Here is a 15,539-nt window from a genome sequence, read left to right as displayed (position 1 = left end):
TGTGATGACACAGGCAGCAACCTGCTCTGCCCAGAGGTCGGCAGACGCTCGTGTCTCCACTCACATGCAGACAGACCCAGGAACACTGTGATGTAACATGCCTGCTACTGCGAGGGCCGTGCCTCTCCCTGCCCTGGGCTGTTCACACTCAGCCGGAACCTGACACGCGGGGCCTGAGTGTGTCTGTCAGGCCTTGGTGAAAGCACCAAGCCATGAGGAGCTGGGGAACATTGTGAGGAGTTTGTAAGGCGGCTTCGATACTGAAGCAAAATGGATCTGGCTCTCGCAGCTCGGCAACATGTCATTGTTACCCACAACAATCTAATAAAAACTCAACTTCATCCCAAGATGTTCCTCGGTGACGGAAAATGAATCTCACTAAGCTTTATGTAGAAACTGGCAGTGTCCAAGGGACTTTAGTGAAGTCCTTTCATGCCACGGTCTGGAGTTTTCTAGGATCTCATCCTTCATGACGACTCGGCATTTTGGCTGCTCAGCAGATGCAGACGGCTTCCCGGGGTGGCCAGGCACAAGCACGCCTGGTCAGCGACAGCTGGGACAGACCACTAACAGACAGCGACCCTGGGCCGCTGCATATGCAATGAAGGCTAAACTTGGCACTCGCTCGCGCGTGCGCTCTCTCACTCTCTCTCACACACACACACACACACACACACACACACACACACACACACACACACACACACACACACACACACACGCCATTGGGGTTGGGTAGGCAGGGGTGGGGCAGCTTCACTCTACAGTGTCTCAATAGTGGGGAAACCAGTCATTTACATTTGATAATAGCCACTGGGAGGCCTGGAAGCCAGCAGGCTGGGAAACTAGAGTGGAGGCAGCCAAGAGTGTTCAAGGTTAGAAACCAAGAGCTGGGAGTGCAGGCGCCCCAGACACCCCCACGTACACAACGTCAAACCCTTGTCCTGTTCCGTTACCCTTCAAACCAAGAGAAACACACAGGTTAGTATAAATACTATATTTATTAAATATCTTTACAGTTTCTTTAAATGTATTTACAGAACTACTCCTGCATAAGTTATATTTCAGACATCCAATTCAGATAATTGCCCGTTGGATAAGACAAATAATGATAGTCTCAACAGAGGAAAAAAGCAGCTCATTAGTATACACAGATTCAAACTGGCTTCATCATTTAGCCATCTTTGCTGCAAAATACCTGCTAACTGAAAATTTGGACATGGACACCATTTTTAGTTGAGAAGCTGAATTTTGCCAAGTTTTTATTATTTTTTTTTTTAACTGACTTCAAATACTGTTTCACGGGACTTTTTTTTAAATATATATTGTAAAATTTGTTAAGTGCAGAAATGTGATACAGTTTCTAGAGAAATTGAATGCTGTGGTTTTTACCAAAGACAGCTGGTATAAGGTGTCAAGAAACCTGGAGCTCCTCCAGACGTACAAACATTTACAAACTCCAAAAACACTCAGAATACTCACAACGGACTCAGGAACTTCTGCTTCCTGCCTCGTGACACAGTGTGGTAGGCTGGTGGCACTGAGCGATCCCAGCTCCAGGACAGGTGCTGCCCACAGAAGGGTGCACTCCCTTAGGAGAGGCGCTGCCCGCAGGAAAGGGCACACTCCCTTAGGACAGGTGCTACCCACAGGAGAGGGCACACTCCCTTAGGACAGGTGCTGGCCACAGGAAAGGGCATACTCCCTTGGGACAGGTGCTGGCCACAGGAAAGGGCATACTCCCTTGGGATAGGCACTGCCCGCAGGGGAGGGCACAATCCCTAGCATAGGCACTGGCCGCATGAGAGGGCACACTCCCTAGCATAGGCACTGGCCGCATGAGAGGGCACACTCCCTAGCACAGGCGCTGCCCATGGGAGAGGGCCCACTCCCTAGCACAGGCGCTGCCCATGGGAGAGGGCATACTCTCTTCATTCTGATCTGGACCCAGCCCCGCCCCGCCAACTCCACCCTGACACGCACACCTGGAATGGATTCTTCTGTGACTGAGCACCCATCAACCATGTCCAACGAGTTCAGTCATCAGCACAAAGAACGTGTTTTCCCTTCATTTCTTCTCTAAGCTTTCAAGAGCCTATGGGGCTTTACTTCATCTGCATTTGGTAATTTTTTTTTTTTGTGCGCAGGCAGCTTTAAGTTCATAGGAAGAAATAAGGTCTGATATGTTTAGAGTGCACATTTTTAAAACAGAACAAAATAAAAATTTCAAGCATGTGATAAAAATATTGATTTTTTTATAATACAGTATTGCTTTATAAATATAGATGGAAAAAGCTATAAACTTTATTGGTCTTTGGTGCATCCAGAGGGATAAATAATTTGCCATTTGTAAATTAGAAATCCAAATTTTTTCTCCTGTTATAAAAGTCCATTTTGTGAGACAAATGTGTGTGTTGACTCTATAGTTTTAAAACACAATTCCCACACACATCGAGTTCAGAATCACGGCCGCCAGAGGTATCGCTCGGCCCCACACAGCCACTGGCCATGGAAGCCGAAGGTACTTCCAGCAGCACTCCCACCGGCCCTTTGCAGTCAGTTAAGTGCATAACACGGAAGGGACAGGGGAACAAGAGGGAACAGAGAAGAGTCTACGTGACTAACGTACAGGCCAGGTCCACAAGTCAACACCACTGTGCAACTCAAATCTCGTCCCACTATTTTCAATGTCAATTTCCAACAATCATTTCTTTAGAAAGTAAGCTGATTAAATGAGTTGTATAAACCACCAATCTAGCTTTATGAGATTGTGTTCGTCGGGTTGAATGAGAGCAGAGAAAAGCCAGTAACTTGACCAACACTGCTCTGTGACCACTAATTAAATGTAGGCATTGGAAAATTAATGCAAAATGTATCCAAATCACAAGGCTACATACCTCTGACCAAAATAATTAAGACACCCACACAAAGCCGAAGCCACCAGTCCCGTGTAAAGGCATTCCTTCTGGCCAAACCCTCTGGATGCAACTCCCGCCACTTGGAGAACACACGGAGACTGCAGAAAGTCCGTGCCCCACGAGACCCGCCACTCACACCTCGTGCTCCCTTCCCTGGCTTGAGGTCGTCTCCTGCGCCCCAGCCCCCTCCTCCACCAAAGAACTGTTTTGTCAAGTTAGGGCAGTTAAGGCATTCTGACATGTAATTAAAGATGATTCAAAATAGATACCTAACATTATGCCAATCTAGGAATAGTAGATAAATTACTGAACAGCTTAAAAATGAATAACTCATTCTTATTATAAATGAAATGCCTGTTACAAGCATGATGCATTGAAATATTGTAATGACATGTACATGGTACATGTTAAACAATTTTAAATAAAACAAAAGCTCGACAGTTACTCAAATATACAGTACAAATTCACAAAACAAAATCTTTTAAAACAAGTTGAGGTAACCCCAAACGTAAGTTTGAATGCAATGAACCAGGAGTCAGTCTCTCGGCTAGAGAAAAGGACTTCCTAAATTCTCCTCAAGTAGGTTTGCATCAGGGGTCATTGCATTCTCATCTCTACACCAATGTTACCTGACTTAGATAGAAAACATGGCTTTAATTTAAGGATTTCTAAGTATATATATATATTTTTTTCTACCACCAAGTTAATGAAGGGGAGGAACTGACCCAAAAATATATATCTTTACAGCAGTCAGCTGGTACACAAACCTTCAACATAAGTTTGAGCTTGTAGACCATGGGAAAACCGAGTGCGGGGTGGCTGTGTGAGGGACGACACACTGCAAAATGGCTATTGGGAAACTGTAAACATTAAGCTCGATTTGGAAACCCCTATATTTCTGCTGCGGCCAACTGCAAGCTGTCAGGCCCTCCCTGGGAGTTCTCCTTGTGAATACCTTGCTGCTGCCCTGCCCAGAGGACCACACACTGGGTGCACATGCTACAGCAGGCAGGGCTCCTAACACAAGGCCTCAGTGAGACTGGGCCACATGACCATCAGAAGCCAATGGAAGCCGAAGTCCCAGCTGTCCGTTCTCAACCCTCTGGACTCAGAGCGGTCGCCTCACCAGCAGCGGGCTCTGAGATCAACAATCTTGAGCAGTAATTTCACCAATGACTTCCACTAAGGAGCCCTCCCACCCATACTGCACATCAGGCCATCAACCTATGACTGGACTAAGTGATAAACTGCCAAAACTCTTAATCACAGGACCACAATTCAACATCTTTTTAAAAGTACGAAATATTTGCATCCATAGAACTAAAATGAATTTCTCTTCTGATCTGTAACAAGCTGCTGGGATCGAGATCTTAGAGCCCACAGCCGTGTTGTAGATCACAATTATAAGCTCCTGAAAAATAGGAGTTTACAATGAAAATAAGAAGCCACACCCAGTCATCAGAACAAGGACTATGCCTGTGGAGGACACGATGACACCCTTGGATGAACAATGTTTCCTAAATATATCTTTACAATATGACTGGGATAAGACTCACTGCAATTCTGGATTCACTTTACCAACGTTACTCATTTCCCAAACTTCAACTGTTTTTGAGAAGTAGCAGCCTGTGAGAGAAGTCACATGCTGGGAGAGCTTCCACGAGGACACCTGAGGGCTGAGTTCCCTTCGGGCGTCGCCGGCAGCCGTGAGTGAGGGAGGGACAGTAGTGGTTCTCAACAAAGACCTCAATGGGCCCCAAGGACAGGCCCGATACCCGCGGTCCTGCCGGCAGCATGGGCACCGGCGGCAGGGACGCTGAGGGGAAACAGCGCTGACCCCACGGCTGCTCAGTCAGTGTACTCGGCCACGATGGAAAGGAGGACGGTGATATCATCGGGCTTTCCACCTAAAACAACAGGAAGACAGAGGAGTATTTTTTTTTCTTGTTTCTTTTCTTTTTTTAGTGTTTCTTTTAAGGCCAGGAGCTCTGGCACAGGTGGCAGGGAACCTGCTGCCTCCTAGAAGGTATGTCAGCAGGAAGCCAGCCTCAAGCAGAACCACGACTCGCGCACACCCTCCAGCATGGCACACAGCTGCCCTGAGCAGCACCTGCTCACTGTGACAAATGCCTGCATCCACAGCAACACCTATAAATGTATGTGTATTTAGGACTTATTATTTTTTATTAGAAGGCAGATATACAGAGTGAAGCAGAGACAAAGATCCTTCAAGGATCTTCCATCTGCTGGTTCACTCCCCAAGTGGCCACAATGGCAGGAGCTGAGTAAATCTGAAGCCAGGAGTCAGGAACCTCTTTCAGGTCTCCCACTTAGAGGAGGGACTCAAGGACTTGAGCTGTCCTCCATTGTTTTCTTAGGTCACAAGCAAGGAGCTGGATCAGAGGTGGAACAGCCGGGACATGAATTGGGGCCCATATGGGATGCTGGTGCTGCAAGGTGGAGGATTAGCCGGTTAAGCCATCATGCTGACCACTAGAGCATTATTAAAACAGGTGAATAAGGCAGGCATCAGGTTTAGAATGTCCCCTGGGACAGCCCATTTCATACTGGAGTGCTTAGGTTTGAGTCCTGGCTCCAGCTTCCCGTGGATGCACCCACAGCAGGCAGCAGGTGGTAGGTAAACTGACTGGATTCCTGGCACACACATGGGGCCTGTAGCTGCTTTCTGGACTCCTGACTTCCGCCCTGCGTAGCCTCAGCTATTGTGGTGTTTGGAGGATGAACTAGCTAGCAGACAGAAGATCTCTAGCTTTTAAATACTCCTAAATAAGCGCTAGAAATAAATGCATTTCAGGCAGGTGGTTTTCAACGCACTCAGAACAGGGCAAACAACACCTCCTCAACAGTTCAACAAGAATAACCGAGAAGCCCTGCCCACTTCCAGCAGGAGCTCTGTCAGCAGCCACTACTGCTCTCCGTGTTATCAATCACAGCAGAGACAAAACCCATGCAGATCAATTTTGCCAGATAAGACAGCAACACACTTCTACCACAATTGTAATTTGGACAAACACAGCCCATGTTTTGAAAGTAGGAACAGCCTTCTTTAATTTGCCAAACAGTAACGGCATGTGTGTATGTGTGTGTTTTTAAACATTTTTTTTTCTATTTTAACATTTCATGGAGGGCTAACAAATGCTTCCTATGTCAGCGTATTACATCAGCAACACACAGACTAATCCCATTCATTCTGAGGTGTGAGCATCAACATGTCATTGCAGCTTGGAAACCCAAAAGTCACCACCAGCAGACTGACAGTCCTCTCCATGAGGGCTTCCCTTTGTGAAATCCAGCCACTGCCAACGAGTCCCCCAGAGTCAGGGGCAGGGATAATGAGATGTCAGATGCACAAAGAGCAGAGGCTAAATGGTCAGGAGCGCCCAGGCATTCTGTGAGGACTGAGGCCCAGGCAGTGCAGCAGGGGCAGTAGAGAGAATCCGGTTCTGAGTACCTAGGCAACCTATGAGGTTCCCTTCTGAAGGGCATCTCTGCAGGGAACACGGGGGACGCGTGCTTGCCCTGGTCCTCCTGACCTTGCTCGAGGCTAGAGGACATCCACACCCGCAATCCAGACCCAGTTAGTCCCTACGACCTTCCCAAAGCATACTTACCTCTCACATTCAAGCCGTTGTCACATGCAAACTGTGCAAAAGGTGACATATAATTTGGGTCATATGCCAGCTCGTGAGCTTGCTCAGCAATGCTTCTTGCCGTCTGCTGGATACTCTCATAGTTTGAGTTCTAAGGCGGAAAGAGGAGGCATTATTTTCACCACATACCGCACGTGATTTCTGCAGACAAGTCAGCTGCTCACACAGATCAACTTCAGGACAGTAACGTCTCACCACGCTTTGTACACTGATGTTGCATTCTAACTAAAGACCAATAATCACTTTACACTTGAAGGAGTGAATGAGACTGCCAGGCTGTCTGCATAACCTATCAGTCAGAAAGCTCTTGTCTGTGATGGCCCTGGACCTCTTGATGCTTCGATTTTTTTTTCCCCCATTTGAGATTCTTATTCTTGCAAAAATGAGATGGATTAAGAATGCAGATTGATAGCATTTGAAGGATGACCTTGAAAGTTTCCCTGCTTGGGAATGTAACCCTGGCCCACAGCTGGCTCTCCAAGGAGAGCTGCCAGCTGCACTGCTGGAAATACTTTAGGTTCTGTCAGGATGACAGACTGGCCCAGCTGTGGAGTCCCGAGCAGACCTCCATCTTCACTGCTTCTCCTCACTCACCTGCAAAACGTGGTGCCCAGGAAAGTTCCCTTTCCACCTGAGTAATAGCTCCTGGCTTCACTGTCACTGCTTCAAGGGACCCTGCTTGACCAACCCGGGCTGCCCCATCTGTTCTATTCAGCACCAACACCTCATCACATTCCCTAGAGGGTGAACTTCTCTGTCACCACACAGAAGCACCTGTCAGTTCTGAACTTCACAGATGAGCTGTGGTGCTAGGGTTCCCTGTGAGTAAATCCTGACTGTAACCCTGGCAACAGGTTAGAGGTAAAAAGCAGCGAGCCAAGGCGCCTTTCCTGCACACTGGGTACCTGGTGTGGTGGCAGCCTGGCTTTGCTTCTCCCACCATGCAGGTAAAAAGTCCGACCTGCTGCCGGGGTGGGAATAGCCCAGACTATAGGATGGCCCCCAGCAGCTCATGGCTGATTCACATATGACTGTTGCTTGTCTTCCAGCCTCAATGCCTGCTGGGTGTGCGGTTAGAAAAAAAGGAGCAAAAGGCACCAAGAAGGCAGGTCCAATGAACACCCCATGAGAAACACCGATCCAAACACCGATGAGAATGTGCTGCCTACTGTCAGCACCCCATGAAAGGCCTGCGTGCAAGGTCTCTTCTCTCAAGTTCCCACCTGTAGATGCTTCCACTTACAGTAACTTGAAAGAGAACTACAAAGCATAAAGAAAAAGGCACAAAGGAATCAACAGTCTTCGTACGCCCAGGGAGGCCCTGACTGAGGGCTGAGCCTGGGGAGTTACCTTTAGCTTCTTGAGCTCCTGAAGGATCATGTAGTCAGGCATGTTGTCGAAGAGCCCATCTGTCGCCGTCAGGATAATGTCGCCCAGCTGGACATCGAAGGCCGTGCTGTCAGCAGCTTCCGGGCTGAGGCGGGGACCGAGAGGGGGGCAGGCAAGAAAGTCAGACAGCCGTTGAGAAACACAATCTCATGCTTCCCACAGGCACTACTTCACAAAGCAAAGAGGCTCCTTTGAGGGAAGCCAGTCCATCATAACAGTGTCAATTAAAACTTTGAAAACTACTGTAAATGTTCCAAAACCTTGAATGAGCCCATTCTGTGAAGCCGAGCCCCACGATGGATGCTGGGCACAGGTGGCTTTCAGCAGGAAGGGTCCCCATGAGTCAGACCCAGCATGCCTCCACAGTCCTGGGGGAAATGCCTCTGCTCCCAAATACACCAGATTTCATCCTCCCTTACTCACTGCCTCCCATCCACCTCGGCACGCCTGGCCCCAATTCTCAGGAAGTTTGTGCTGGAGTAAGCATGGGTCCTGGACACCCTCAAAGAAGACCCTGCCAACCATGTGTCTCCATGTGTCACAAAGTGCTTGCCACACACTGGGGTTTATTTATTAGTATGCCTGGCACATAGTTTTCAAGAAAATAGCTATTGAATGACTAAGTGAATGAAGAAACAAAATATGACTATAAGCTGGGGATGGGTGGGACCTCAAACCATGTTGAAAAGAAGGGAGGCTCTGCAGCCATGTGGCTACTGCTGCAGGACGGGGGGTGCTTCTAGCTGAAGAGTCACAAAAACTGCTCACAAGGCAGCCCGGGAGGGCAGGATGTGTGGCTGCAGGCAGGAGCAGGCGGTGGGCTTCTCACTACAGTTCTTCAAAAATAGCTTTTTAAAAAAACCAGGCAGGAAGATCTGGCATGATGGCCTAGTGGCTGAAGTCCTCACCTTCCACGCATGGGATCCCACATGGGCACCAGTTTGTGTCCCGGCAGCCCCACTTTCCATCCAACTCCCTGCTTGTGGCCTGGGAAAGCAGTAGAGGACAGCCCAATGCTTTGAGATCCTGCACCCATGTGAGAGACCCAGAAGAGGCTCCTGGCTTTAGACTGGCTCAGCTTTGCCATTATGGCTGCTTGAAGGAACGAAACAGCAGATGGAAGATATTTCTGTCTCTCCTTCTCTCTGTATATCTGCCTTTCTAATAAAACCAAATAAATCTTCAAAAAAATAAACCAGGTAGGAGAACTAATGCTTGATGCAGACAGACCTAGGCCTGAGAACAACCTGGTGGGAGGACGCAGCACACTCCCAGTGGCCATGGCCTCCTGGGACGGGTCCTGGACACTCCTGAGGGACAGTCTCACTATTGTTCCCAGACCCCAGGGCAAAGAGAGATGCCTGACAGCCTGTCCTCACTGAGAAGCCAGACACCAACCCGAACAGGAAGGGGCAGAATGGATGCAAGCAGAGCTCGACAGAAACGCCCCGGCACGTGTGTCACCAACACAGCGTGAAGAGAAATGCCGTCGCCCACCACCTCCTACGAGGAGCTCCGTGGGAACAGGACAAAAGCTTCTGCCTCTCTTTCCTGCCCTGAAGGAAGCAGACTCGTCTCCCACTGACAGAGTCTAACAGGGAGCAAACTTTCCTCTCATTCAGCTTGTAAATATTGTGTAATAATGGCTGCTGTAAGTTAAGGTTTAAATACTTCATAGCTAAGAGCCCCCATAACTGCAAGCTACCTGCTGCAGGAAGAGGAGAGGCCCTACACCTGGCGGACAGCAGGCCAGTTCTTTCTGGGGACGGGAGGGAAGTGATGGCAGACACTGCCGCCCGCGCAGGCTTTGACAAGGAACCAGAATCTCCACGTGTGGATGAGTGAACAGGCTGGCACGGACACTCGATTTTATGCTGAGGTTTTTCTTTCCCCAGGAGTGTCCTCTGCTTCTCGGCCTGTAGGAGACTCGCTCCCATTGGACAGTCTGTCCTCTCCTACTACTCCCACCCACGAGCTTGGTGTTCTGCCAGCTGCGGTTTTGCCCATTTTGATTGAACACGCTGTGCTGCTGGAAACTTTTGACTATACTGAAACATGAGCCCAGATCACATGCTCCTGAGCTGTCTCTGGCTCCAGAGGAAGCCAACACCACCTCACGGGCCAGCAGCACCGTGTGGCCCTCACCAGCCTGGCCTAGGGACAGCATGTCAGATAAAGCAGTGCCAAAAAACAGGAAGCCTCAAAAGAAGGGAAATGGAAGCTCTGTTCTTCAAAAACGGTTAGTGACCTTGCAATCCATGCAGGTCACAGGGTCCTGAGCTCTCCCCACTGCAGTGTGGCCAGCACTCGAGGGTGTCACAGACAGATGCAGGCCACTGTATGATACAGTATCTCTGGCTCCACTAACCTGCTCACATCTGTAAGCACATTCCTTTCTGCAGGAGACAGCGACAGACACCTTAGGTGGGTGACCCCAAACACCTGATGATACACCACACTCATTTCAAGGGAGAAGATGGCAGGAATAATCATCCATCTGACCTACATGTGAACCTAAGAGCGGCTATGCACAAAACCAAGTGAGACAACTAACACACACACGAAGCAACACTAGAGGCGGCAGGGGCTTCGGCACAGTGGCTAAGTCACCACATGCACCTTCCCCCTCCTACATCGGACACCTGGGTCTGAGCTCCTACTCCACTGACCAGGCTTCCTGCAAGCGTCCACTCTGGATAGCTCAGGCAGCTGGAGCCCCACTGCCCACCAGGGAGACCTGGAAGGAGTTCCTGGCTCTGGGCTTCAATCTCTAGCCTAGTTCTTAGTCCTGGCTATTGCAGGCATTTGGGGCTGGAACCAGTAGGCAGATCTGTCTTCTCTTCCACTTTGACTTTAAAACAAATAAAAATTAAAAACAAAACAAAAAAGCAGGGACCAGAGTGCCATAGTGGGTAAAGCTGATGCCCGCAATGCCACATGGGAACTGGTTTTGTGTCCTGGCTGCTCCTTTTCTGATCCAGCTCCATGATAACAGCAGAAGATGGTACAAGAACTTGGGCCACTGCCACCCAGGTGGGAAACTGGATGAAGCATCTGAATTTAACCAGGCCCAGCCCTGGCTGCTGTGGCCAAAAGGAGAGTGAACCAGAAGAAGGATCTCTCTCTTCCCTTCTCTGTAACCCTTTCTTTTTAATAGGGCAAAGATTTTTCTTGTTTTTTAAGAGATTTATTTTTATTTGACAGGCAGATTTATAGAGGGGAAGCAGGAGACGTGGAGAGAAAAGATCTTCAATCTGCTAGTTCACTCCCCCAAATGGCCAAAATGACAGGAACTGAGCTGGTCCAAAGCCAGGAGCCAGGAGCTTCTTCTAGGACTGTCACAAAAAAACATAAGGTTCCAAAGGTTTGGGCTGTCCTCTGCTGCTTTTTCAGGCCACAAGCAGGGAGCTGGATGGGAAGTGAAATAGCTAGGACATGAACTGATGTCTAAATGGGATGTTGATACTTGAAGACAGAATTAGCATTAGCTAGTTGATCCATTGTGTTGGCTGCTGTAACTCTTTGAGATATAGCTTATCCCCACCCTGCCCCCCTCCCCCCACCCTGTGCAAAAGCACTTGATAAAATGCTTCTGCTTTCACAAAAGGTTCACCACTCAGTCATAAACTGCCAATGATGTATGTGCTGGACCCTATATGGTTGTTACAGGGCCTTATCTGGGAAGTTCTGGACAATTCATAATGAAATGAGGGGCGAGCATCGGGCCTAGCGGTTGGTGCTGGTTAGGATGCCTGCATGCTGCATGGGCTGCCTGAATCCAGCCCCTCGCTCTGGTTCCTGACGTTAGCTTCCTGCTGATAAACACAGGGAAGCGGCAGGACGGCTTCTTCCAAACCATAGGAAGCCCAGCACTGCAGAAGATGGTACTGAACCAGCAGACGGCTTCTTTCCCCCCTTTTTTAAATATTAAAAAATAAAAAAGAACTGAGAAAAAGTATCAGAAACAGGCTCTCTCGACACCATCATCACAGAACACATCTAAGACTACTACTGATTCTATCGGCTGCAACCTGGAGAACCAGGAAGCCATTCTGAGTGAAGCAGGTGACTGCTTGGCTCTCTTCCCTAAGGACAAAGGCAAACTCCATCCCCGGCAACGGCACACATCACCAGTGACTCATTTCTCCAGAACGATGTGGTCACGGTACTGGTATGAAAAACTGAAACACTGGTAGCCTGAAATAGTATTCTCAAGTTCTTGCTTAGTTATTGATGCAAGATCTCGTTAAAGCAAACTGTTAAAGACCTCTTGATGAGCACATTCTTCTTGGGTCTTTTTTTTTAAGACTTATTTATTCTTATTGGAAAGGCAGATTTACAGAGAGGAGGAGAGAGAGGCAGAAGAAAGAAAGATCTTCCATCCATTGCTTCACTTCTCAGATAGATGGCCGCAATAGCTGGAGCTGAGCTGATCCAAACCCAGGATCCTGGAGCAGGGTCCCAAGGCTTTGGGTCGTCCTCCACTGCTTTCCCAGGCCACAAGCAGGGAGCTGGATGGGGAGTGTGGTAGCCAGGACATAAACCGGTGCCCATATGGGATCCCAGCTGATGCAAGCAAGGATTCAGCCATGAGGCTATCATACTAGACCCTTGCTGAGTCTTTTCTTATACAGAAACAGATAGTCCCTATGCTCACCTCATTCGGGGGCGGGAGGGCCTTATGATGAGCTCGCACTTCAAGTGGAGAGGGGAGGTTACCTGTCACTCAGGACGACTCCCTCTGCTTCGGGCGGGGCGATGGAGAGCTGGAACGGAGTGTTGAAGTAGTGCTGCTGCTCGTCGGACCGGTGCACCACCTCACCGCCCCTGACCACCAGGAAGCCGGAATCCCCGAGGTTTGCTGTGTGCAGCCGGTGACTGCTCCTGTCCAGCACCACGATGCAGGCGGTGCTGCTTCCTGGAAACCACAAGGGGGCCCAGTTACTTTCTCTCCCTCACCGACCTCCATAAACACACCCTTACCATGTACCCACCACCCACTTCCACCCCCAAAACCGCACGCCAATGTCATCTCCTTTGCCTAGGCAGGGCATTTCTTGGCTATGCTCCACATACGCTGTAAAAGTGAATAATAACCTTATCAGGGTCAACACACTGGGGACAGAGAGGGGACCCACATTACACGTAATAATGGGGCCACTCGTCATCAGAGTTCTTCCAGTTGGAGAGACAGAAGCAACAGCAGAAATGACTGCTATTCAATCACAATTTCACTTCATTAGTGCCACCGTCTGTGCCAAGTGCTCAGAAGCAGGCTGTGGAGACATTAAGGTTTAATACTTAAATGCCAGAGTGAGAATGTTAAGTTATCCTGACATTTCTCCATTAGTCACTGGCAGGAAACCATCTTTACGAAATTTACTAACATTTAAGAAAGAGCCACATAACCATAATTTTAAACTGGATTTTCATCTGTTGAGGCAATAAACAACTTTTTTGGAAGATTAATGACAGTATAAAGTGACAAGGCCAATAATCACGGGCAGCTGTTCAATCAGCGTGTGAACATTACCAACGTTCAGGGCAGAGCCCACGTCCTCAGCAGTAAGCAAAGAGCTCCGTGCGCTTCTGCTGCACACGGCCTGGCAGACGGGCAAGCAAATATCCATCCTCAAGAACTCAAACTCAAGGGCAACCAGTGAACTAGAAAAACAGGTAGTTTAAAAATTAAATATAGGGCCCGGCGCGGTGGCGCAAGTGGTTAAGTCCTCGCCTTGCACGCCCGGGATCCCATATGGGCGCCGGTTCTAATCCCGGCAGCCCCACTTCCCTTCCAGCTCCCTGCCTGTGGCCTGGGAAAGCAGTTGAGGACGGCCCAAAGCTTTGGGACCCTGCACCCGCGTGGGAGACCCGGAAGAGGCTCCTGGCTTCGGATCGGCATAGTATCGACCCGTTGCGGCTCACTTGGGGAGTGAATCATCGGATGGAAGATCTTCCTCTCTGTATCTCCTCTCTGTATATCCGCCTTTCCAATAAAAAATAATAAAAATAAATCTTTAAAAAAAAAAAATTAAATATAAATGGTCTGAAAATTTATGTTAAAAAAACACAACTACACAGTAAACATGTTTTTTTAAAAAAATTATATATATATTTATTTATTTATTTAAACTGGAAAGTCAGATTTACAGAGTCAGATTTACAAGGAAAGATTTACAGAGAGAAAAATCTTTCATCCATTGATTAACACTCCCCAAGTGGCTGCAATGGCTGGAGCTGTGCTGATCCAAAGCCAGGAGCTACACGGGTGCAGGATCCTAAGGCTTTTGGCCACCCTAGACTGCTTTCCCAGGCTACAAGCAGGGAGCTGGATGGGAAGTGGAGCAGTCAGGATATGAACTGGGAGCCCACATGGGATTCTGGTGCATGCAAGGAAAGGACTTTAGCCACTAGGCAACCGTGCCAGGTCCAAGTAAACACTTCTGCTAATGCATAATGCAACATAATGCTGGTAGAAGTGTAGGAAACATGTTGTGGTACAGCAGCTTCAGCTGCAGCCTGGGGACACAGCATCTCCCATCAGAGAGCATCAGCTCCAGTCCTGGCGTCTCACCTTCCACTCCAGCCCTTTGCTAGCTAAGGCTGCTAACAGGCTGCAGACGAGGGCTCAGACGCTTGGGTCCCTGTCACCTGTGTCGGGGAGCCGGATGCAGTGTCAGGGTCCTGGCCTGGGCCTGGCTCAGTCACAGCTGTTCTGGGCATTCAAGGCGAGCCCAGCAGATGGAAGGTATCTCAGTGTCTCTGTCACCGTGCCTTCAAGCAGGGAAAAATCAAGAAACACTGACAAATTTTAAAAATGTTTTCAAGAGTAATACTCTGAAAAATGTACACGCCCTTTGAGCTAGCGATAGTACTTATAAGAACTCCACTCTGAGAATTACTATTATTAAAGAAATGATCAGCAATGCAAACAGACTTCAGTATAAAAACACTGCACTTGACCAGGCGAAACTGGAAATAATCAAAACATCCACACCAGGGGATGAGTAAACTGCAATGCATTCAACGCTGAACAGCTGCTGGAGCTGCACTGCTGGATCGGAACCCCAGCTCTGCCAACTACCAGCCACGGGACCAAGGACAAACCCAGCTCTCTGTACCTCAGCTGTAACTACGAGGCTGGCATTGTGGCACAGTGAGTGAAGCCACTGCCCCTGGGGCGTTGGCAGCCAGCAGAGTGCTGGTTTGAGATCCAGCTGCTTCTCTTCCTGTTCAGCACCTTACTAATGTGCCTTGGGGACGCAGTAGGTGACCCAGGGCATGGTGACCTGCCACCTATATAGGAGATTGACATATGAGTTCCAGGTTCCTAACTTTGTTCTGGCACAGCCCCTGCTGCTGCAGCCATTTGGGAAGTAAATCTAGCAGGTGGAAAATCCCTCTGGCTCACTCACTCCCTTTTAGCTCCATCTTTCAAACAAATCTTTCCTTAAAAATAGGAATAATATTAGCTATCTTGTAGAGTTGCTTCCAAGAATTACAATCACCTTTGTCCTGTCAGCTATTTCATAGCCATTTAAAATCATGTTAAAGAAACACA

The 15,539-nt window shown here is 48.6% G+C and overlaps 1 protein-coding gene across 1 annotated transcript in view; it reads right to left on the bottom strand.

Moving 5' to 3' along the window:
* Positions 1 to 1,231: 1,231 nt before the first annotated feature.
* The window catches only part of PPTC7 (protein phosphatase targeting COQ7), a 42,000-nt gene continuing 27,692 nt past the window's right edge, over positions 1,232 to 15,539 (bottom strand). The window contains exons 3-6 of the mRNA XM_040987009.1: positions 12,698 to 12,896; positions 7,940 to 8,063; positions 6,551 to 6,680; positions 1,232 to 4,825 (exon numbers count right to left, since the gene is read on the bottom strand). Of these exons, the coding sequence (XP_040842943.1) occupies positions 4,767 to 4,825; positions 6,551 to 6,680; positions 7,940 to 8,063; positions 12,698 to 12,896 (512 nt within the window). The 3' untranslated portion in view covers positions 1,232 to 4,766. The remainder of the gene's footprint in view (positions 4,826 to 6,550; positions 6,681 to 7,939; positions 8,064 to 12,697; positions 12,897 to 15,539) is intronic.

This window comes from Ochotona curzoniae, unplaced genomic scaffold (genome assembly GCF_017591425.1).
Source record: "Ochotona curzoniae isolate NIBS_2020 unplaced genomic scaffold, NIBS_Ocur_1.0 contig_46, whole genome shotgun sequence".
NCBI classification, from domain to species: Eukaryota; Metazoa; Chordata; class Mammalia; order Lagomorpha; family Ochotonidae; genus Ochotona; species Ochotona curzoniae.
The sequence above is the reverse complement of the archived record's forward strand: the minus strand, read 5'-3'. Positions and strand labels throughout refer to the sequence as shown.